Genomic DNA, 25,694 nt, shown 5'->3' on the forward strand with positions numbered 1-25,694 from the left:
TTCCAGCTGCTGGGAGCAGCATAAAGGTGGCAGAGTCTTTTCCCACCAAAAAAAATTAACAGCCAGAGAAATTTTCAGCCCCAAGGACCTTTGCCTATGAATCCTGTCAGCTTTCTTGCCACCTCCATAGCTTATCAACAAATCAAGTAGGCTTTTCTTTCACAGGCCATTACATTTCCCACTTCTTTCTTTGGCAAGAGGCAAAACCAGTCAAAAACAGAGGCTTCCCAAGCTGAGTTGGAGACATGGCTGTACACACAGCTGCAAGTGAGGAAAATGCCACTTGTTTTCACTCTCTACCCAACACATGACAGCCTGTTACACAAAATCAGCAGCAAAACTCCCCCCACACTTTTGCAAAAGAATAACCCAACCCAAAACTTATGTAACTCTGCAACTAATCTTTGGTAATCTTGAGCAAGGCATTTAAATCCAGGGAATAAGCCTATTCTTCTCATCCCCCCCACCCCCAGCCTATCTTGTAAAGTAAAAAGGGAAACAAACAGAAGCAAAGTTCATAGCCTTGTGGTTTTTCCTTTTGACCAGAGCAGAGTGGCATCGTGTCCCAAGACTGCTCTGAAGTTAACCCTCCTGCCTTGCCTTATCCCATGCACTGAGCACCTTAAGAGAAAAGCTGCTTGCAGAGCAGCTGTCAGTTGCTCTTGGCTGAAGCATGGAAATCTCGACTCTCGCCACGTACCACTGCCTTGCTTTTGTCTGGTACTTTTTCGTTGCCTACTCCATCGCACACGTGAAAACAGAGGAGCGGCCATCTGAAGTGTTCCTTTATGGTGGGCAGTGGAAATATTTGACAGTCCTCAATCTGGTAAGCAAATCCTGTTGTACAGTGATACCAATATGTCTGTTTGTTTGTCTGCCATCTGCGCCTCAAGACATATGCAGCTGGTGTATTTGCTGCTGTTAAACTGCTTCCTTTGGTGGTTTTTACCCCAAAGGAAACCAAGGAGGGATCTGTGCTTGTGCTGTGAAATGTATTCACAGGTTTCATGCAGAAAGAATATTGACTGGTGAGATGCTTGGTTTTCAGAAAGTACTTCAAAGCTAGCTGCCTCCTTGTAAAAGAGGCATTGTCAGTGGGGAGGAGGACAGAAAAGTGGGAGTATGTCCTGCCAGGACACATACAAGTTTGGTGCCTGTTTTCTAACCTTTGATTCAAAATATTTCAACACTGCTTGGAGTTTTACTTCAATTTTTAAAATAGGCTTTTATGTCCTCTAAATTACAGGAAAAGTGAAACAAAGCAGAGCACCTTGCTAATTTGGCCATTCAGAGTACCTGCTTCATTTGACAATCAGTTGAGAACACAAGGGAAAGAAATTTCAGCCTGTGGAGAGAGCTGCTTGTGATATTACATGAGTGTCAGCAGTGCTTTCAACTGGCTGCACATTTCCTAAAAGCACACAGAAAAAGAGAGACTGTAATGTGTTCTGGTTCTTCTAATGTGCTGTCATTTTACAGGATAGGAATTCAAAGTGAAAGTACATGAGATACCCAGGGGAGAAGGCTTGTTTGGAGTCCAGGGTGTTCATCAACAACTGAGGGAAGTAGTGCTGGTGGGGTGGAAAGACCAGGCTCGTGGAGAGGTTTCCTATGAGGGAAAAATTCCAGGCACACTTGCTAATTTGAAGGATGACCTCAGGGACCTACATAGCTTTTCATCCATTCTGTGTGACCATCAGAGTTAAATTCCAGTGAGAGGTCTGATCTGGGGCATGTTTGTCTCTACTTTTACCCTTCAGAAGGAGACGTCCTATGTTGGAATTCAGTGGAAGGCTAAAGGCTCCCCAGCTCCAAGAGGGGCTTTTGGAGACCTTCAGGGAGGCAGAGAATTTGGTTTTCCTCTATCCTCAATCATTCTGTGACTCTGTGAAACATTTGCAAGCAAGAGGCAGTGAATGGCAAGTGAAGTGACCACAATAACCCAGGGATTCTGGTAGCCCCAGCCCTCTCCTCAGTGGCCAAGCCAGCTATGGGAGGATGAGGACACATATATCACTGCAATTGGGTGGCATCACTGCTAATTGCGATGGTGCCTGTTTATCAGTATTGCCATTTTGGGGGAATAGCTGACCCCACTAAAATACCACCCATACTTTCAGGCAAAACAGCATCTCCACCCCCATCCCCTGGCACCATTATAAGGAGATTTACCACCCAGCTCTAAAACATGAGATCAAAAGGACAAAGCAAGTAACCAATCTCCCAGTATTCTGGGATGAAGAAATACTCACTGAAATTGTCATCCAGCTTCCCTTAGTGACCAGCAGTGGATGATCAGGGAAAGGCTGCACAAGGCAAGAGCATGTACAAGCATGAACTGAAGTTTCCATGGCTTTACTGTCCCACTAGCATAGCCAGCCAAAAAAATAAATGCAGGCTAAGGTGGCTAATATCTATTCAAAGCCTTCCTTTCATCTATCTAAAGGAAAAACATGCCTGTTCATACTTCTGGTGCTTTCCCTATCCTCTGTGCCATGAGGCAAGTGTGCCTTGTGTGAAAGAGCAGTTCATTTTGTTGGTGTAAACCTGCTTCCTTGACAGCTGAGCTGGATGCCTCATTATTTCTGTGTTGTAATTTAATCATCCATCCCTGTTCACATTTTCTTTGCCACAGATTAGAATGGCATTAGATTATCCTCTCAGTTACTGTTTTCTGCAGGCTGGAAGTCCAAACTGTTTTCATTTCTCTTCACAAAGCATTGCTTCTCATTAAAGCATCCATGTCACCCTTTGCAGCAGTTTTTCAAATTTCAGGAGGGAGTAGGTGGGGCAGGCCCCAGCGGTCAAGTTATGAGCATATATGGGTTGATACAGTGGCCTACAGGTGTTTCCTTGTTTGTAGCTTAATTCTTCTTGGCTGCTCTTAACTCTCTGTTTGTCTTTTTTGATCACTGGTAGGCAGCAAGTTGAGAGAGCAATCCACACTGAGACTAATATTTCTTTATTGGATGGTGACAGCTAATATAGAATCCATTGTTGAAAAATATATAATTGAAGCTGCTTTTTAATTTTTTCTGAAATGCTTTACATTGCACTTATCAACACTGATTTTTGCCTACTATTTTATCACTCAGGCACTCAGTATCCTGAGATTCTTTGGCAATTTTACAGTCAGGTCACTTTGACAGGAAAAAAGCCCACATCAGATTCACATAAGTGTACACCTCAGTATTTGCTCCTTTGCCAGCTCATTTACAGATGTGCTGAACAGCTCAGGTTGTATTAGATCTCCATAAGAGAGGGCTCTTGCTCCACTTCCCCAGTCCTTTGACTCCCAAATTTTAACTACTCATTGATCTGATCCCAATGCTGAAATGGAGCTGCCAGCCAGAAGGGAAATGGTTTGGGCTGAAGATATTGCCTATCTCCTGCAGAAAATGTTGCAATGGGAAAGGGTGTGCAAAATTACTCCTTCATGGATGGTAGTCCTTCTTCTTCAGAGATTTATTTATTTCAAGAAAGGATTGCCAAAAAATGAAGAGGCACTAGGGAAAGAAGTGGTGTCACCCCCTTCTCCTGCTGAACTGGATAGCATTTTTTGGTAAAGCAGCAGCAAAAAGGTGGCAAAAGGTTCTTGAGCTGCTGTATAAGAGAGGAAAAGGGTGAGAAGACAACATGTCCCACATGCTGTGGTGCTCTCTGCGGGGCTCCTCTTGACTTAAAGGACTCATCCCATGGCCTGGCATTAAGCCACTCCCTGTTGTTGCTGAGGAACATCGAGGAATAAGAGGTGCCTGTCAACCACACTTGTCCATTGGGTGCACATCCAAGACACTGAATTTTGGTCAGTCTGGACAGAGCCTTGGAAAACAGGGGATGTTGGGAGTTATGGTTGTGGGGAAGAAGAGCTGGCCAAAGCTTCACACTGGGCTGTTCTGGTTCCATGGATCTGCTGTGCTGGGCAGGCCTGGAGAGTGCCTTGGAGGCTTCCCCAGAGCCAGGAACACAGAGACAGCCTTTGTCCAGCTCTTCTGCCTGTGTCCTGCCAGACTGGGATTGCCTGCCTTCTGGCACTGCCTGTCTGAATCACTTGGAAATTTTCCCTCCAAAATTTCTCTTATTTCTTTGGAATAGCATTTAAAAATTTCTTTCTGTGGAAAGCTGCTCTGGCCGCCTCACTGTAATCTGAAATATAAATACTGGGAAAACTAATATTTTCTGAGGATGGAAATGCTGCTTGTCTCCCAGTTTTGCTGGAGAGATGCTGGAAGAATTCCTTCTAGATATGACCCTCTTTTAGCACCTCATTCAATTCCTTGCTAGTCTCTCCCAAGAGAGCTACATCTGTGACATTGCTTCAGATCCATCTTCTTAATGATCATAGCAATCAAGATTCAGTAAGGAAATATTTTTGTAAGAGGGAAAAAAGGATAAGTGGGCTTTTTATCAAAGAGGTTCATTGACCCATTATTGAAGAAGCAGAAATTACAGATAAAACCAATTTTGTATTAATTTCATTTATCTGTGACACAAAACAGTGCAAGCAGAATCATTCATTGCCTGAAATATCTGAGCTCATAAAATTCTGCTCACTGCTTACAATCCATTAGTAAATCACTGCATAATGAGCACACTGCACCTTTAAAAACTATTACTTGTGTTCCTGCCCAGTTTATTCCTTATACTTTTGTCCTTCATAATGAAAATACTGTTCAATGTCCTGAAAACTGCTTTGTATTTATTTCAGAATAGGCCCAGTATTTAGTAAAGATATTTTCCAAGACACTATCATGTGAATGGATGTGTGTCTACACTAAATGTTGACTTTTATGTCTAATAACTTGCTCAGAATATTGGATTTATCCCTCCCTAAAGGGCAGAGTTTGGAGCCCGATTTATTTGTACTAGTTGGAGATTTCAATATACACATATGGCAAGATCTTATACACAAAAGTAAATCATGTCAGGTTAGTTAAACAGAAACACCCTTTTGATCACTGCACCAGATAAAAATTGAGCTTTGTCTTTGTCACTGTGAGTCTCAGTTTGGAAAATTGATCTGGCCAAATTAAATGTTTCTACAGCACCCAGCACCATGGAACTCTGCAGGGTCTAGAGGAGAAAGCAGCCTCTCTCCAGCAGGGATAATCATATCCATATTCTCCTCTTTGGGTTAATCATTAGCTTTCTGAATGCTTCCAGTCTTCCTTCTGTTCGTGTGGGAACACTTTAGGGAATCCTTTCCATTTACAGCCAGTGGATTTATATTCCATGAGTGCCTGCAATGGATTTGCGAGTGCCAGCACTGCTGCTTGGGAAATTCACAGGACATCTGGAATAATTTGATGTTTTCACATATTTATTTTTTTTATGTCAACATTTTCCCTTTAATGGAGGGCTACATGATTTGGATGCACCTTTCTTACAATAATAACCCCCGTGGGTTTGGAGCTTGGATCTTAATCTACTGGGGGTATACAATGCCAGACTGTGCAGTATTAGGGATGATCCTAGCTGAGTTCAGTTTTCTGGTTTGAAAATTACTTGTATAACCTTCCATTGCTCTTGGAAATGCAGAGTGATCACTAAATTGTCTGCAACACCTTTGAAACTATGGTGATGAACAAGGGTAGAGTTACAGCAGCACAAATCCAAGCTCCTGAGGCTGAGTTCAAACTTCTTCAGGAGTTGTTCTTCCCCCTGTTTAGCTGGAGAAATGGGTCAGGTTACACATTCAGATAAGAATTTTCCATACAGAAGATAACATTGTCCTCCCCTGTGTATAACAGAATATTTACCAGGCTGAGAATGTGGCTGTTTTGGGACTGTTTCTTTTCAGTAATGTTTATTTTAGGTAATTTTGAAGCGGGGAAAGAAGCAGCCTATCCCTGCCCCATGATTAATGTAAGGCTGACCATGAACAAGATAATAATAGCCCCATCCTCTGGGAACCAGGCTTCTCCCTAATTGCTTTATTGGCAATTAGTCACCGTGCATCACTGGACTGTCACCACCCTCACGTTCATTTTTCATGCCTTTTACAGAAAGTTACTGCTGACTACAGGGTGTAACAAGAGCTTCTGGTCATTACCAGGCTTTTCTTAGCTCTTCGAGGACTCGGTATTGGTGTCCTGGTGAGACCAAGGACTGGGACAGACATTTGGGCTGAACCTGTGTTTGTGTCTAAGTACACTGCACCCCAGCATGGGCTTTACTGAACCAGACCCATGACTTGGAGGGCTGAATCCCTACTGACTGAAAAAGTGTCTGCTAATTGTGATAATGGGGAGGGGGAAATCACACTCAAAAGAGCTGCTTTGGGTGCCTCAGAATTAAACAAAAACCTCTGTGGGTTCTGATGAAGCTGCTTGGGTTTGTTTTTAATGTAAAGATATGTCTGTTCACCCTAGGCCTTGATAGGAAACATGTGGCCTTGCAGCTGAGCTGGGTGATGCACAACCTCTGGTCCCTGGTCCTGGGTGACCCTGGGCCAGTTACCCGGCCCGTGTCAGCGCCTCCCTACCTCTGCTGCTGTGGGTCTGCACAGGGAGAGGGACAGTCCAACAGTGGCACTTACTGTCCTGGCTCTCTGGGCTGTGGAAAGGACAGGGAAGGAAGACTGTATCTTTTCCCTGTGCTGGGAAGAAACAAAATGTTTGGGGATGGTTGCAGATAAGTGCAAACTGTAGTAATTTTGTTGCCCAGTAAGACAGTCTCTGGAAACTAATGCTTGCAGAAGCCCTTGCTTGACAACAGGCATGATGAAATCATAGTCTCCTCCTCCCCTCATATATTTTGATAATAAAGGAATTTCTGATGGAAAAACATTGCACTAATTCTGTCCCCTCCCAAGCACCACCCTTTTCAGCTTCTTCAGAAACTGATGAAATACCCAGCCGCAACTTCAGAGACTTAGCTCTAAATAAATATCTGAGTCAGAATAAGATCATGGCAAAAGAGATCTCATCCTGAAAGCTGTAACCCTCTTTCCATTTAAGCATCACTAGCTGATCCAGTGTTTGCAGTAGGCTGCATTTCCCATATTACATTACTCTGGGACAACCTAGCCTTAAAAAGAAGAGGTCACCCCATGAGTTAAGTGAACAGAACTGACTTGGTGCTAAATGCAAGACAGTGGGAGAAGTATTTTTCTGCAAGGTTCTATTCTGCCTTTTTATGTCTGACAAATCTGGTTCATCTTGATCTGCTGTGCAGCATTAGGAGAGAAAATGAAGCAATTAGAAAAGCAATATTGGTTTAAACCACAGTAATATGACAATTTTATACATAATTTGGAGAACTCTGTTTTGTCACTGTGCATGTATCTAATTCTTTACCAAATCCTCCTAGTGTCCTCCCCCCAAAAAATCCCACCCTCACTACCTATAAATTATTTAAAGAAAGAAGGAAAAAAACTGCAAAACACAACCTCCCAATCCTAAAATTCATTAGTTATAAATAGTTTCATTTAAACTTAAGTAAAACTTCATTTTTAATTTGAAACATCTGGATTATTGCTTCCAAGCATTTGAAATCCTTTCTTGAATCCCTTTGAGTTCAGCAAAAGAGGTTCTGTTATTTTTAACTTCTGCACCTAATTCTCACCTTAGATCATTTTGAGCTACTTGACACTGAGATCAATTGCACTGTGAATCCCTAGAAAGAAGAACCTGTGTTGGCTAAATAGTGGAAAAGCTCTCTAGCAATTGCTTTACAGGAAAAATGTCCTGGCATAATTTGTTCCCTCCTGCTCAGATATATGCAGTGGTCAGCCATTAACATAGGAAGTATGATGGAGCTGGCTTTCAACTGTCCCTTCACTTCACCCATCTGAATCACATCAAACATCTCTGTTTAATCTATTAACTAGGATACTGTTAAAGTTATCTCCTGACCAACTTCATTTAATCAGTTTGGGTTAGTAAAAGAGATTGAGCCAACAGCTATTTCCCTCACACAGGCTTGCAGCTCATGAACAAAACAGCTCCCTGAAGAGCACAAACAGATTTCATTGAGGAACATGCTAATAAATGCTGGATGAGTTTCCCTCATTAGGTGTAATTACTTTAGGTTTTGCAGGCTGTCTTCTATGGGGTGTCCTTCCTGGCTGATGTGTTGAGACTAATTAAGAAACTGCGATGTGCTAAGTGCATAATTTCCAGCAGAGACCTTCTTTTCAGTGTCCTGGCTTTCCCAGTGTCCACAGTAAGTACCCTTTGTCTCTGTATGTGAAAATAACGTTTGCATAAATGATTAGGGGTCTATAGTACCAGAAGTATGTGTATGAAATAGATAAGAACTAAAGGTTTTCTTTTACCATTGAATTTAGAATGGATTTGGACCATTTAGAAGAAGAAACAATGCTGAGCCTGTCGTGGTTGAGAGCAAAGCCTCTTGCACAAACATGAGGGTTGCTGTCCTCAAGTGGACACAGATTGACCCCAAAGGGTGAATGAGGTGCAACCTCTCTGTTAATCTCATGGTCCAAATAGCTGTGGATTTATCAACTTAGGGCTTTTCTCTAAAGGGCAGCACAGGTCAGGAGGACACAAGAGGGTACCTAAGAGGCAGCAAAACCTCACATCTCCTTCTTTGATGCCAGAGTAACTTTAAATAAGCACTGGAGAGAAACAGATTCACGGAGAAAATAATTATAGTCACAGCCTACGTCAGATTCATCGTGGATCACCTACTCCCTCACGGACAATGCTGTTTATCAAAATGCCGTGGGTTGGACAGGAACTGATGGGTTATTTATACATGTAGGTACTCTCTGTGAGAGTGATGCCTGCAGCCAGTACTGAATCTCAGAGGGCTGAGAAGCACTGCTTAAACAAGGTCTACAAGCAGCTCAGCTAGCTCGCTCCATAAAAAAGCCCTGCCAGGGATGGAGTCAGGGTGTTCACTATGCTGCTCTCATATCCTGCCAGGCATCCTCACCGTGCCTGTGGGACTGTGGCACAGGCTCACTCTTCCAGCATCTCACACCCCTGATTTCTAGCCCCAAGCACAAAGTGTGCTCAAATACAAAGCCAGGCCAAAACTGCAAATCAGCTCCCAGGTATCAGTAGCTGATACCAGGGATCATTTCCTTCAGTTAAGTTGTTCCACTGTAATTCCTGATTTATTGGGGGAAAAAATGGGTGCCCACAGTGTGCACCTTTCGCCTGCAGTTTAGGAATTAGACTTACGAGATGTGAAGGCAAAGAGTAAGTTTATGTGAACTGCCTTATCAAGATCTGTTTTTACTCTTTTACTGAGCAAAATAAAGGCTTAACACACAGTCCCTTGAGGAGAACTACTTGACCATCAGAAGATCCCATCTGCAAAGGGAAAGGGAAAGAGGGAAAAAAAAAGCATCAGCTAATCTCAGATTCCACAGAAAATGTCAGTGTTGGCAGCTTATAAAGCAGGGTTTTTTTTTCTCTCAGTATCAACACAGAACACTGCATCTCTGAGTAAATGTGAGATAACATGAGTTTATCTGGCAGTGTCATCATTTTTCATGTAAAAAAAGCATGGAGACATTTTGCCTTCTCAGAAATGAAAGCACTAACCAAATCCCAGCAGTTATGTTTGTCTTCCATTTTAAAATTTCTTTCATTTTGCATTTTGGTTCCAGTTTGTGTGTGTATCCTTTTGGACACTGTATACCTACAACAGAGAGCTGGTTTACCCCAAAAGCCTTGATGGAGTCATCCCGCTCTGGTTAAATCATGCTATGGTGAGTAAGAAACACCTCAGCCTCTTGCAGAGAAAAGGGAGACTTTGCAACGTGTGCCCCACCACTGCATTGTGCCGTTTTCCAGAAGGGCTTCACAGCTTTTCCGTTCTCACCTCCTCCTTGCTGCTTATCTGAATCTGATGTTGAGATGTACGCAGCAATCAGATGCGTGTGCTTGAAGCTGCCTCAAGAAGCCTTTTAGCACACAAGGAGCGTCAGCTAATCGGTGCTTGTCAAACCTCTGAAGTCAATGAAATGATGTGTAGTCATAAGGAAAGAAAATCTCACTTATTGTAGCTCAAAAAAGAAATTGTGTCTGCTAACTTAAGTCTCTGAAATACAAAATGGCTGTGAATGTAACAAAGCAGCCCCTCATTTTTAAAAAAGGTGAAATAACAAAAGAGAATCTGACAGGTCTACTGCTAATAAGCTAATGTGTGCACAGCTTTGAATAGCTGGATTGCAATGATTGTTTACAGATTTTCTATAAATACTTTCCAGATTTCTCCTTCATTTGCTCTGGCCGTTTTTATGATGTGTTGAATAATCACATATTTCTCATCAGTCAAGTGAAAGGAGGCTGACAGTAACATGGAAACTGTGGGTGGATTGCAAGGTCAGGGAGGCCTCGTGGGACGAATGGGAAGTGGGAGAGATGGGAGAGGTTCAGCTCTAGGCTGAATCAGAGAAGCCAAAAAGTATGAAATAATCACATAGAAGACTCATTTCTCTCCAGACTTCATTTCTTAAGAACAGTGCCTTGCCATCCACTGCAGTGGATGTACCCAGTGAGTGTTGAAGGTAAATCTGGGAGGGTTTGGGGTGTCTGGCTGAGGACAGCTCAAGGTTTGAGCAGCCCCTTGATTTAGACAGGTGCATTCAGAGTCGCGTGACTGGAATCCAAACGCACAGAGGCATGTCCGCATTGCTGATACCCGAGTGGTGAACCACAGCCATCATGCACTTTTAACCTCATCACCTGCTCTCTGTCCACCAATTCATTTCCACCAGGACCTTTCTGTGGCTGTCCAAACCTTTGCACAGGTGCAAAAGGGCTCTGCTCTTTCTGAAAACCATCATCCACCAAAATGAAAGATTCTTTATGTCCTCAGCATCATGCTAATTTCAGGTCCAGGATTTAGTATGGGGAACTGGTTTAAAATCCTCACAGTGGTGGAGGTGCTGAGCAAGGGGGGAGGGGGAGTAGCACAAAGTGAAGCTCAGAGAAGATAGGCTTTGCTGCTTGCTTTAATCCTGGCTCACAGCTGAGAATTTGCCCTTTCCATTTCCACATTTGTTTATGACATCGGAAGGTTGAGAGGTGTTAGGGCATACATTTTTATTTCATGTGCAAGAACTCTTTTCAGGAACCCTTAAACATATCAGTTATAACATCTTCTTACCTTACCTACATCTACATTTCATAACAGAATCATTTTGACTACAATAAAAAGCTTTTCTGTATCAGAAGTGTCAAAAACAAGTGTTAAAAAGGAAAAACAATTCTTCCTGAAAATTATTTTGACGAGAGAGAAACTTCACATAAAGCAAACCTCTATCACAACCTGATATTTTATTTCTGAAGCTCTTAATACACTGCAGACATCTTGTACTTGACAGTTCCTGGGTAGGAAATTTTCCTTCCAGTCACTATCAAGCATAAAACATCTGCCACCAGCGTAGACTGATCCCTGCTATTGACAATCGTTGTGTTTTAGAACACCTTCCAACAGGTGCCTTCAGGCTTAGCTGAGGCATTTTCTTCTTCCAACACAAAATATCTGATGGAGACACTAAGGAGATCCAGGGACACTTTAAGTGACAATCTCCAAGTTCTGATTGCCAAGCAGATGCTTTTTCTTTGGGTTCCTTTCCTTGCATATTGCTGTTACATTATGGCTCTGAGATTACAGGCATTTCATGGCAGATTGAAGCAGCATGTAGCTGGCTTTGGAGGAGAAAGACATGGGTGTGTCAGTAGTAACCATCAGTGCCATATCATTTGCAGTGGGAGTACTTTTTTTTTTTTTTTTAATCTCAGTCTATTTTAATGTTGTACACAGGGAAAGCATATGTTGTTATGTAACTGGAGAGTGAGCCTAAAAAATAACCATGCAAATCCACTTCAGGAATATTGAGCTCCTTGGCTTTGTAGTGATGCTGCAGCACCTTCCTTGCAGAAATGAATAACAATTTTTTTCCTCACATGAACTGCTCTTACAATGGGAAAGAGTTGTTGTTGCCCACCTGCTAGCCCAGAGTTGCAGAGTGAGCGCTACAATTTAGCCATGTTTTTGCACTCTGAACAGAAACATTTTGTTTTGCAGATGGGATGGTTAATGTAGAAAGTAATTTTGCTCATAGTTGAAGGAGACCAAATATTCCAGAGTTTCTCTCTTTGCTTTTCTACTGAGTTTAACCCAAAAGCTGGGCTTCAGTTTCCACTTCTGTTTGCCTGGGATAATTATGTTTTACCATCTTTAAACCTTGACCTTTGGGGATGAAAAAATCCACTCTACTTATGTCTCAAGAACAATTATTTTATTTGAACAAGATTTTTGAAGTGGAAGATGGCTGAGACAAAAGATACGCTGGCCAATTCATCAAGCGAATTTGTTTATTTCTTTCCCAGTCATCGCTTTTCAAGCAACATCTGGATACTCTCCAGAAGGAGACTAACTGCTGGAGACAGCTTGGATTAAACCATGTGAATGTATTATTCAACTTAATGGCAGTATTGGGGAACACTACACTTTGAAAGGTCTGACAGAATTGAATGCTAAATAAAGTGGGCCACTGGTGGGTCAGAAGAGATAACTCAAAAACATTTTTGATCTATAACAAAAGATACATATAAATGTTGAGCAGATGTGTTCACAAAAATAGAAATGGTACAATTGTGTTTTGTAAAAGAAGATTTATATTTTCAGTCTGTTGGCGCAGTTTTCTTTATTTTCAGACTGCAGCTATGTTGAGTTTGGCCACCTCTTTTTCTAATTTACCCTGTAGCTGTGTTACGCTTTCACCTTTACAAAAACCAGCATTTTAGTTCCACAGGCACTCTACTGACATGGTTATGAATTGTGCATGTTCAGAAGATATTGTAAGCTATAAAGCTGAGAATAGACAAGGAAGGAAGGTAAATGGAAGCTCAGAAGAAACATCTCTTACCTGGCAGACTTTCAGCAAAGATGACAACAAATTCCCCATTGCCTGAGTTTCTGAAGCTCCTTTGCACTTTGCCCTGTTGTGGCTAAGCTGTACCTGAAAATAAAAAACGAAAACGTAAGGGAGTGAGAGAACAAGCAAGGTACATACAAGCAATTTTCCTTCACTGAAGCAGGCCACTGTTGCCTTGACAGTAGGAGTACCAGCAGGACTCACTATGTCCCCTCTCATCTTGGATCTTCTTGGTATGTACAAGCTGCTGGTGTTCTGCCTACCTAGCTATACCTCACCTTCCCCAGTGTGGGCACATCTACATCAACAGAAATGGTATTTTGGATCACTGTGATTTACATCCATCTGGAAAAAATTTAAGTTATGTGAATATAAGTTACTCTTACCCTCATGTGAGGGTATCTGTGTGAAGGATTACATCTTACTACAGCTATTTCAGGAAGCTGCTGCATCACTAACCAAAAAAGGGGGCACAAATTCAGTTTGTAGGGCAGAACCCTTTTGTCCAGGCCACTCTAACTTGACTCCTACTCCAAGTGTGTACACAAGAACAACCTCAGGTTCATCTTTGGCCATCTTAAACGATTCTCTTTGCAAGCGTTATTTAAAGCTTAATAATTCTTGCGTATTTACACAAGGGAGAAACATTTCCATTTGTTTGCATTTCACAGTATCTCAATTTTAAGCTGTCTGGCAACTATGGACATTCACAGGCTGCCAATTACATTCAGCTTTTGGCAAAAGAAGAAGAATGTGTGTGTGAGGAATATGGCACACAAAATTAATCACCCCACATATTCAAGAGCAAAGATGCTTAGCTTTTCCCAGCACTACACAGATTTTTTTGAAGTTTCCATTTTTGTTGACATAAGCCCATTTCCTCAGGGAGAAAGTATGTGTTTCACAGACAAATGTTACGGCAGGGAATCCTCCCGGGCTGCTGCTACCCCAGCGTGCACAGGTGCAGTCCCCGTAACCCTCCCTGCATAGGAACAGCTGGAGAAAAATATTCCACAGCAAAGGATGTGTCACTTCAGTCTCATGTCAGCCTCCAGCTGCAGTGCAACATCAGTTTCTTAGACTACATATCTAATGTCAGGGAGAAAGGCAATTAAAATTCTGGTATTGACATTGAGACAAAACATTTGCTAGTAAGCAATAGGATATTCAGCCAGGGCCTTATTTCCAAAAATGCATGTGTGCAGGCAAGAAAATATCTCTGAAGCTCTTTTACCTTTGATCATACAATTGCTCTAATGTTTCATCCATTTTTCACTATAATGTTCCCAAACTACCTACACGTCTAAGAAAAAAAATTATGTTGCTTTACAGGTGAGAACGAATGGATCTGGAAAGGGCAGAAACAGGTAGTAGCTGATGGTTCAGAGAGGAATGCTGCTGGAATTAAATTGAGCAATAGCTTCCTCACTAATCTGCTACACACCTGCTCAGTAACAGGACTCCCCGTGCCTCCTGCTCTATCCATAAAATAAATCCATGGTTCCCTGAAAATGCACTGGTGGTTGGAAACACAAAAGACATGTAGCAACCCTAAGAGAGAATTATATCTTCAACTAAACATGGCAAGGTACTAGTTAAAGAAATAAAATGAACAATAAAGCTTAAGCCCCGTCCACCCTGAAAAATTAAGAGAGGTTAAGGGAAGAAGAAAAATGTATAGGGAAAGATTGCAAAAGAAAATTTTGAAGGAGGCATTTGAACACAGAAAAAATAATAGCAAAATAAATCAAAAGAGGGAATTAGTTCCAAAATTAAGCCAAGAAAGTAGAGACCATACAGAGATTTGGAAAATTATGAGTATAAAAACTAAACAGAGGTTATGGTGACAGGAAGCCGTTTAGTTTTATTATGCTCAGATAACACAGGCTGTAATTGTTCATGAAAGCATCCAACTGAAGGAAATTTCCATAGACAAGGGGACATTTTCCAACAAAGAGCTGAGTATCTGAGTAAACACCTCAAGGGACATCCAATGAACACTGGCTTATGAGCCTCATAAGGCAACACCAAAGTAGGTTTTTCCTTTTGCTTTGCAGTAACATACCGATGGGGAAGAGAGAAGCACGAGTATTGGCCACAACTGCTTGTCAGCACACAGGCTCTGCAGGGAATTGGTCTGAAAGGAGAAGCACAGGCAGTTTTTCAAAAGCACTTGATGGTCTCCAACTGTGCCCAGTGGAGTTTAGTTTGGCCAGTGGTAACTGTTTGTGAAAAGATTCCTCCCTAAAGTCTCACATGTTAATGGAAAGCAGACATGGAGGGTATGTAAATGCAGACGAATTAGAAACAAACAGCTCTGGTCAAGCGAGGCATCATTTCCTCCGCTCCGGAGTCAAACAAGGTCACACCGAGTCAGCTGCGACACACGCGTCAGGAGCACCAGTGATCTCAGCAGCTCTGGGGAGACTTTTCATGGGCTCAAAGCTCAGCCCAGGCTGGAGCCTGCAGCTGAGCATAAACTCTACCCAACCCTGCCTTCTCAGCCCCAGGAAGCTCGCTCTTACTTGAATTCTCAACGGTGAAATGAGGATATAGCATTAAATAAATACACGAATTACTCAAAATATGGGAAGTAAAAATTCCATATGGTCTTAGCAAACACTGGAAATAATATTCAGAGAGGACTATTTATCTCAGCTTAAACTCATGAACCTGAAATGTATCCTGGGGAACATTCAACACAGGGTAGGAAACAAAAAGTAAAGAAGCAGGGGAATGTTCTTGTCTGCAGGAGAAAAGTTAACGTGCCAATATTTGAGATAAAGTTCAGAATATGTTTAAGAAACATTCTTCCCCCTGTATTCATATGCCAGAGTTTGTATGAGCAACAAAAATAAATTTGTAATTTTATAACTAGTTCAGTTTCACCTGAGTTTTTCAGGAAAGAAGCAAAGAAACTAAAACCAAGTGGAAAATCACAATGACTGCCAAAAAGAGACACAAAGGATTTTAAAATGGAATGTTTGGAAGCAGAATTTAGGCTAAAAGTGTGATTAGTTAGCTAAATGTCTGTGATAATTCTGAAAGTCCCATCACTTTTATCTCTTCACTCAAGAAAGAAATTTTAAAAATTCTGCTCTTGCAAAATTTGTAAGTTGAAAGCTTTCCTCAACAGAGGTTGTTAGACAAATAAATACATTAATATTTCAAAGAACATAAAAAATAAGTACCAACAGGATCCTTGCCAAGAGTAGGGAAAAGCTCTCTGATTCAGTTGGGTTCATTGATTGCCTGATCAGTACACACACAGCTATTGTTTTAGCCTGTTTTCCTTATCTTGGAGCGAAATAGGTGGGGTTTTTTCCCCTCCCTCTGTGATAATTATTTTTGACAGTTTCACTGTTTATATGTGAAACCGAGAAACTGTTAATTGAAATAAAAAATGAGTCATTGTTTCCAGCAAGTTTTGCCAATGTTTGGATCTGTGTCAATCTGAGCTTAATAATTAAAGTTTTCTTTAAAGGAAGAGGCAAAACTGTATATTTTAATTTGGCCCCATACAGATACTGTGCTGCTCAGTTTAAGAATATGAAATGCTGCGAAGTAGGACTGAAAATATATTTAATGACTATGCACCAGAGACCTACAGTTAAAAATAATGCAGATGAGAAAATACATCTTTTTTTTATCCTTCCCTTTTTTTTTTTTTTTTTAGAAAAGGATATGAGAAGCCTTTATAGCCTTTCAGCAGATCTGATTAACCATGATATATGCTCTATCACTAATGATGTTGCCAAAGTCAACGTCTCTGGGCTGTGAGAGGGAAATCATGTGGAATGCCAATTGTGTGTCGTAGGCGAGGGGCAGGCTCTGCGCCCTGTAGCCATCCACACATTCCCCTGGTGTCTGCTCTACAAACACTCATCTGCTGTCATAAACTTGCTTGGGTATTGCATAGGAATTCCTCTGTGATTTTACTGTTAATGCACAAATTTGGCTTGGCAGAAATAGGCTCTGGGATAGCAGAAGTGCGAGGAAAGATTTTCCCACATGTTTATGAGCCTGGGGTGTACATGAGAAGGAATTGGGGGGCAGAGGGATAAATGAAAATAAAAACGCCTTTATATCTACAAAGGGAAAATAATAATTTTTTCTTTTTAAATTGTCCTGGGAGTGCTTGAGGAAGCTGAGAACTGTTGTAGAAATCTGTCTCAAGAAGGCATTTTCACAGCAAATTTAAATAACTCTACAAAAAACCACCACATCTAGTGAATATACTTGGCAAAATATATTTTAAAAGATGCAATTATTTGAACCGAAACACAGCACACGGTCATGGGCCAGTGACATCACTGGACTTGGGAAGAGAGAAGGTTGCAGCTTTCCTATGTCACAACAAATTTCTTTCTTTGTTTGTTGGTTGTTTTATTTTTGCATTTGTTTTTCCAAATCAGTATAGCTCCAAGAACTTTAAGAAGCTATTTGCAAAACAAGAGGCAGATAGTCCAACTCCTGAATGCTCTTGCTGTCCTTAGACATGGAAACACTCTTACAAGCAGTGAAAAGATCATTGAATCAGGAATAGCAGAAATTTCAACCTACCCCTTCCACTAAACTCCTGGCTATTCCCAAAAGCAGGCAAATTTTCCAGTTTTGCCAGTAACTTTCAAGCTTCTATTGCTTTATAAGCTCCCAAGTGTTTTCTCTAACTCCTACATAAGTGGAGGAGCCTGACAAAAATGAGTAGTAAAGCACATCAGCCTTTTGTAAACCAGCACAAACTACAAAGCAGATCTGCCAGCAATCTGTTGCAGGCAGTACCAGCCCGCTGCTCAGCAGCAGTGCCGACGCACGGCGTGTTTGAGCAGCAGGCTGCCCCTCACACCCCCAGCCTCTCCCTGTGACTGTGTCCTGCTGTCCACACGTTGTCTGTGGGCTGCTGGAGCATGTGTGCTTCCCAGCACGAAGCTGCATCTCTCCTGTGGGACACTGAGCCACTCACCCCAGGTCAGGGACAAGATGGACATGGAACACTCGCCCATTACAGCCATCACTGCGTCAATCTCCTAAACCTTTGAAACTTCTCATTTTCCTCTCCTCTCTAGATGCAACAGCACATTCAGTGCATTCACAGGTTCTGTGCCTGCCTTTGGGCTGCTTCACTGTTCATACTTTCTGGCTCTTTGTGCTGCTCTTTCCTGGGCACGCTCCAAAATACCTGCCAAAATGAGGTGCTCTAAATCAGCGTGCCCACCAAAGGCTTAGGCTAAAGCCTAAAAATGAGGACAAGGTGTAGGTTTTCCACCACTGCTGCCTTGCCATGGGCATTTTGGGATTTGTTCAAGGACAAACTATTGTTCAACTATGGAAAATAAACTCTTTTAACTGTTTTTCAAAGCAGCTTAACACAGATTTCTGACTGAAAGAAGTTACAGGGATTACATATGAAAACTGTGTGCACTGAAGATATTTTTCTGGTTAAATGAATTCAGGAATCACTTGTACTGATATGAGACTTCTGCAATCAACCAAGCAGGTTGTAGAGCTGAAGAATATCTTTGTGAAACAGAACAGAAGAAAAGAACAGTGCCAATTACTGAAAGGAACTGGAACATAAAAGAAATATTTTCTATCTCTTTTCTCTGAAAAATGAATAACTGAGATGGAATGGTTATTTTGATAGAAGGATAGCCAAGTATGAATTGCAGCTCCTGGTTTTGGTAGGAGAGCTGAGGAAGGATACAGCTTTCAGGGAGTGGTTACTTGGAAGCAGCAGACTAAAGTGGATGTCCATCTCTTAAACAAATAGCTAAATGCATGCATGCTGTTTATAGCTCACTGTGCATTTAAAGAAATTAAGGTGTATTTTTCACAACCTCTAGCATAAATACAAGGCAGTAAAACTTTGACACTATTACCATATCAGATAGTGACCACAGTTTCTGAAAAACATGTACATTAAAAATGTTAGAACCATTTATTTGCGACAAGAGAAATCTTCATACCATATACCCAGCAGGTTATGCCTTTAGGGAGAAAGACAAAAAAAATCCTGAATTTGACATTTTTTCTATTTAAAACTCTATCTATCTTTCTCTGTTGCCCTCCTTCCATACCTCCCCCATCTACCTATGAAACTATTTACTTAATTACCAGGAAATTAAGCAGCTAATCAGCTACAGTTGTTACAATAGTTTTTCTCCTGATGCATTTCATTGACTAGTTTTGCTTTGTTGCTCCACAACATTGTTTAAGCCATCTGTCCTAGGTAGTGCATTTCAAAGTTATTGTTTGCTTGCACAAGGAATACAAAATTTTCAGTGGGGAAATTTCACCCAGGCAAATTATTTTCTAAAATTGTTTCAAATCAGTCAAAAATTTGAGGCATTAGCATCCCATGAATCCCTGCATTGCCCATTTAACATCTGAGCCCAGAAGCTTTCTGCTGTGCTCTCAGCATCCCCATGGTGAGGAGCATCCCTCTTGGAGGCAGCTCCTCACCACAAAACAGTCAGTGCCACCAAACTGTCTGCCCAGAGCTGAAAATCCTCCATGCTCATACAGTTATCATTAAAGCCCTTGAAACTGAAGCTGCAATTCAAACTCTTCAACAAGAAAAAAAAAAGAAAAAGAAAAAGAAGAAAAACACATTTCTCCATCAATTTAACTCCTTTCCGATTCTGGTATAAGCTTGCTTGAAGTTTCTTCATCCCCTTCAATCACAGCCAACTGAAGTCTCCTGTATGTTTACAACCCCATTTTTCCATTTACAAAGGGAAGCACAACACACTGGGATTGCACTGGAGCAAGTAATAAACAATACTATATAAAGTACAATAATGACTAGAAGAGAACATGAAGGCAATTCAGCAATTACTCAGTGAGTTCAAGGAGCACTCCTCTGACATCTTCAACTGCACATAATGATAGAGCTCAATATCTTTTGTACTGTAATAGGAAATATTAAAAAAAATCTTGCATTAAAAAATGCAAAAGGAGAGCTCACCTATTATAAACATAGACCGTGCTACAGGCAAGACTCATTTTTATATCTTATTAACAAGAAAATTTTTGTGCTTATTACTCTAGGGATACTTCATTGTAAAAATGAAGTATGCAAAGAAGAATGCACATTTTTATGCAATTATTCTCAGTATTGTTAAATAATTCTTTACTTCTGAGCAGGTGCCTGAACTTTATGATCAGCAATGACTGAAGGCAAGGCACTGTGATCTGTCAGTGACAGAGTCTCTTTTTTCCCCAGCACACGGCTGTATTGCCATTTGCTCTCCTGGAACTCCTTGCCTTGCCGCATCGTTACCCAGCAAAGAAGAAGGGATTGATCCTACTGGGATTTGTCGCTTTTCTGTATATCAGTTGGTAAGAATTTAAGTATTTTTTTCTCCAAGTAATCTACTTTTTAAAATAAGGCCGAATGCTGTACTTTTGACCAAAATTTCTCCACAGTCTTTTCTGTGGAGAAATAATTTAAACTTCAACTGAGACCCATGAAAACTATTTCCAAACATCAGCGAGGCAGGTTTCTTCAAACACAGGATAGGTCCTGAGAGCTCACACAGTGTCTCCTGCTCTTGTAAGGCCTCTTAAAGGAAAGTAACTAAACTGCCATTAATTCAGGGATAATTTGAGTAATTTCTTTTGGGCTGGAGTTTTTACTTCTACTGGTACCATCAAATTTACCTCCACTCACTGTCCTGCTTGCTGCAAAACCAGAAAATCTCAAAAGGTCTGGGGGTCATGGGAGCAGGAAAGGAGTAAAACTCAGTTCAGTGTTTGGCAGGGACACGTGGCTGGTTTTAGAAACTTGATACAGAAAATGATACTCTGAGCCAGGTGCAAACTGGTGGGTAGCGAGGAGACATCCACCCACCACCACCTCCCACTCCACCAGTGGACACTGCCCACATTTCCAGCAATGCACTCACTGATCCCCAACCTGCTGGAGAATGATCCTGAGAGAATAAACTAAATCTAATCAGCACCTCCCACAGCTCATAGCCATCTGTCCACCTGCTCTGTGTGTGTCATGCACCCCTGGAGTGGGTTTGCTCATTGCATCCTGGCTGCAGTGCTGAGATATGGAGGCACTGCCACCCCATGTAACTGTGGGCATCTGCCAACACCTCAAAGCTCTCAGAGGATGCCTTGTATTGAGACCCAACTCAGGAAGAAGGCTGTATAATTTCAGGATATTATACAACTTTCCAGAGCTGAGGAAACATCCTGGCTTTAGGGGGAACAATATAGAGCATGTGTATAACAACAAGAGGATACTGGTCAGTGAGGAAGCAACTTGTCTTCATGCAAAGGTTTCTGAGAAGTCACTGGAACTAAGAGGAAACCCATCCTTCCCATTCCTACTCACCAATCCTCACTCTCATCTAGACACCATCTTCAGCCCAGTGAGTGAAAATCTGAAATAGAAAATAAACTGTTCAGATGAAACACTGGAGTGACTTGAAGCCCATCAGTGGCTGTGGAAACAGGGGACTTCACTGATACATTACATAAGCAAATTAGGAGCCATTTATTCTAATCCTGCCCCGAGCCTAATAGGATTACGACCATGGCTTCCTAAATTCCTTTTCTATGTTCTGATTCACCCCATTGCTTAATGCCAGCTTTGTTTTGCTTGTCTTATGAAAACATTTGGGTTTTACTGTCTTTGAGACCAGACTGCCCTTACAGCCATGTGAGCCATGCTTTCCCCTAAAATCCCTATCAGCTGAGCAGTTTCATCCCTCAGGAGACGTGGCTCATATCAGGACCTGAATCTACACCAAAGAATGAAGATCAACACAAGCATCAACACATTGGAGCCCTCCCAGTATCTTCTATGAGCTGGTGCTGCATTTGTTTCCAGGGTCCTGAGTGGAAGGTGATCCCTTAGAGTGCTTGTCCCCTGCGTGCCAGGGCCCTGATGAGTGGATAAAAGATATTAGGATGTCAATACAGTTTTCAAATCAGCAAGGAACCTCCTGCCTGCTTTCTTTTTGCCTCTACTTCGTGGTTCCCTGCAAACCACAGACAACAGCTTTCAACCAACAGAAGAATTTTCTGGCCTGTGCACTGAAATCTCAACACACGTACATATTTTACTGTCGATGCTACAACCTGGTGATTTAATAGCCCCATTTGGGCACCATATGTTTCACAAGCAACAGAGTCCTTGCTCCAAGCCTCTCCTTGGACTGTCACTGCCATCGCTGCAGCGCCAATGGGCTGAGAAGTGACTGGTCCCTCCAAGGCAGCAGAGAAACTGAGCAGCCACTTACACCTCGCAGCAGACACCTGCCTCTGAGCAGGGTGTCACTGTGGCTTTGAACAGTCATTTATTTGGGTTTGGAAATACAGGTTGGAGTGCTTCATATGAGACACACCAGCTGGCCAAATTGCATGAAGATAACCTAGTTCCTCGTTGTATAAAAGAAAGGTGGTTGTCACTCTCTGTTTTACTGTTGGAGCTACAATATGAAAAGAGGAGTCCTGTGCAGTGAAGAACACATGCTGACATTTGCACTCCACTTAGCACTTGGAATTCAGTGTTTCTGCTCAGCCTCTCAGGGGCCTTTCCTGCAGGCTTTTTTTCTTTTTTTTTTTTTTTTTCTTTTTAAATTACTTAGGTGTTTCACAGCTCTGTTTGTTAGATGAAAAAATCTTGAATCATAAAAATGAATCCCTACATTTAAGTATTTCCATGCTCAGTCCAGACAGGTCTACTATCAATCCCCTCCATTGCTCCACTCTATCCCTCAGGTGAGGATAGTAAATCTTTATTTACAAGCAAGACAAAACCACCTTTTTATGCCCCACTTCTTCCTTTTTTTTACTAGAGAAAGGAAGAAGCATCCTTTCAGCCTTTTTTTTTTCCTCCTTAGCATTCTCCCATTCCTCAGTGTCATGACACAGTTTCAGGATAGTGTGGCAGCCCATTTGTCACTTCTCTTTGAGGCATGATGCTCAGTAGCAGGATGGGTGACATCAGAAAAAATTGCAATTGTGTTCCTATGTTAGCACTGGTGGTGGAAAGTAGGGCATAATACTCAGATATGTTTTTTTAAATGAAGAATTAAACTTTTTAGGACCATTTGGACCCAAAAGTTTGTTTTAGGGAAGTACTGTCCTTGTTAAAATGGCACATCCTGATAACAATCAATGAAGACATACCCTATTTCTTAAATTCTTTACATAATCAATACAAATATAAATAATTTTAATCACAAAAAGTATTGACAAAAAAGCATTTTTCCTATACTTAAGATATATAAAGATCACTTTTATATTCTTTAGTTCAGGCATTCTCTATTAACCACTCATATGAGCCATAAACAATGAACATATTACCAGCGAACTGACAGCCACTACAAGGTATTTTCTGAGAGAATAAAATAGGCAGAAATAGAGGGCACAATTAGAAGAAAAGAAACCCTATAAAGTAGGCATATTAATCTTCTTTCTTTTCCAAACCATGCTTTACAAACAGTTCTGGCACAAAAGGGTGAAGCAGCCACATCTGTTTCCCACCTAGCCATTCTTCTTCTTTTCCTTCTCCTACAAAAGAAAAGCTGCTGGAGAATTCCCCTTGCTCTCTCACCTTCTGAAAACTTCTTTCCACTCCTCAAAACAGTGGTCAACAGCAGAAGGATTGGGACAGGCAGCTCTGTGTCCCCACAGACTCTAGGGATCTGGATAGGGGCTGAAAGGCTGTTGTATCTAAAGAGCAAACATATGTGAGAGCTTATATGAATAAGCTTCAGTAGCATAGCCAAGTGCGCATCCCTGTTCCTGAGCATTTTGCTATTTTACTGTGCTTTTACTGCTGTTAATAGCCAATGCCACCAGGGTGACAGAAAAATATTGTGTGCATTTCAACCTGCACTGAAACCCATCTAATTTAGCACTGGCTCAAGTGTGCTTCACAGCAAATAGCCCAAGTGCCGAGGAGATATATTGACAGCTGAGCTAATTTTCTCTGTATCAGACCTGTTTTGATAACTCAGCCCCTCAGGAGCTGGAAATTTTGAAGTGGTTCTTCTAATTGAATGGTCCTAACCAAAGGTAAAATCTCTCCTTCCTTGCCTAGGGTCCTGTGGATTTATTCTGTAACAGGAGAGTGGGTATATCCTCTCTTTGCTTTGTTCAACCCCCCTGGACTAGCAGCCTTTTTTGCCGGTAGCCTTGCCATCATCGTCGCCTTCTACAACTTCGGAGAGTTCCTCAACCGTATGATATGGGGTCAGTCCAAGTTTTCTTCATTACTTCTTACATATGAAAAAAATACCCCTGAAATGAACTGCTGTGATTGCCCAGGCAGGCAGGAAGAGGAAGGGGGCATGAGCACACTGGGGAAGGTGTTGGGAAGGTGGCACTTGGGTGTCAGGTTATCATTGTTGTGTCCCACCCGCATGGTAACAAATAGAGAACAGACTGGAGCAAGGATCCCAACCCTACCAGACAAAGGTTGGACCAGCTTCCCCTAATTTGGGTCAAGAAGCACCTCTTACCAGCATAATCACTGGATTTTGAATTTCTGCTCAAAGAAGGGTCCAGAGAAGCCACATGTCTTGGGCTAAAACTCTTACACCTGCATCACATGTTGTTTGTCAGACTAGGGATTAGCAGCGTTTACTGCAAATTTACAGGAATGCATTCGTGTATCCAAGGAAAAGCACTGCAGCAGCAGCTCCATGACTTAAACAGCACTTTGGAAACTTTTACAAACTGTTGAGAATTTTTCCCTTCTGCTTTAGTAGTGGTATGGCCAGTAGTGACCAAAAAAAAGTGAAAAGCAATTTCCTTGGACATAATGGGCAGTTGGAGGGAGAAAAAGGCGTAGTTTAGGAAAGCACATTTAACAAATGGAAGAAAGAGAGAACTGAGGAAGAACCTTTGGGGGTTTGGCATGGGATACTATTATTATTATTGTTGTTATTATTATTTCTGTCATTATTATTCCTTCTGGTTTCCTCTCCTTTTTCATTCAAGATTGAATTTTTGAGGATGAAAGTGTTTCTGTCAGGAAAACATGTGTATTTTATTTAGGACAAATGTGGGAACATTTGCAATTTCTTAAACTAGCTTTCTGATTAAAGAAAAAAACACTGCAAAAACACCTCTGAAAATAAATAAGACAACCTCCCTCTGTTCTCAGGGAACATTTGATGCATAATCCATTTTGCAAAGTCTCACATGCCTGTCAAGCCAAAGTAGAGTGTCTGTAGCTAGTCTCTCACCATCCATACTCAGCTACCTAAAAGCAGCAGATTGGCTTTCAAATGTGCTGAATAACCAACTTCACTGCTTGCTACCTTTGCAAACAAGATGCTCGCTCTACATGTCCATGTTTGGAGATTTTGGCCACATTCTATTCTGCAAAAGCATCATATGAGATGAGGATTGCTGGTAAATGAAAACAGATCTGCAGCCTTTCTGTACTAGCTCTGGTTTAAGAGGCTTCACATATAAATAGTAACTACTGCTAATCAAAGACTGCACCATCACCACATGATGGCATAAGTCTTTATATGAGATATCTGATATATTTATGTATCCGATTTTTTTCATCACTGAGTACATATTAGTAATTTTAGGGCTAGGGTATGCCTGCTGCATAAGCTGGAGATAATCAGAATTAAAAATAATTTGATTTCCAATGTGTTAACTGATTGGACAAAATATTGTGCCAAGCAGAGATCAAATTAACTGCAAAAATTAGATGCATATTCAACAGCTGACTAAAGAAACTTGGGCAAGCACTCAACTTTACTGTGCACACAGAGAGGCTAAAAAGCACCCCAGTTGTGGTAGCATGAATGTAACCTCAGAATATGTATATGAACAATACACA

The 25,694-nt window shown here is 41.4% G+C and overlaps 1 protein-coding gene across 1 annotated transcript in view; it reads left to right on the forward strand.

The window, feature by feature from the left end:
* The first annotated feature begins 479 nt into the window (after nucleotides 1-479).
* ADTRP (androgen dependent TFPI regulating protein) overlaps nucleotides 480-25,694 on the forward strand; it is a 30,484-nt gene continuing 5,269 nt past the window's right edge. Inside the window, exons 1-5 of the mRNA XM_058033831.1 lie at nucleotides 480-826; nucleotides 8,032-8,166; nucleotides 9,584-9,685; nucleotides 20,091-20,206; nucleotides 23,931-24,082. Coding sequence (XP_057889814.1) covers nucleotides 674-826; nucleotides 8,032-8,166; nucleotides 9,584-9,685; nucleotides 20,091-20,206; nucleotides 23,931-24,082 — 658 coding nt within the window. The 5' untranslated portion in view covers nucleotides 480-673. The remainder of the gene's footprint in view (nucleotides 827-8,031; nucleotides 8,167-9,583; nucleotides 9,686-20,090; nucleotides 20,207-23,930; nucleotides 24,083-25,694) is intronic.

This window comes from Melospiza georgiana, chromosome 1 (genome assembly GCF_028018845.1).
Source record: "Melospiza georgiana isolate bMelGeo1 chromosome 1, bMelGeo1.pri, whole genome shotgun sequence".
NCBI lineage: Eukaryota > Metazoa > Chordata > Aves > Passeriformes > Passerellidae > Melospiza > Melospiza georgiana.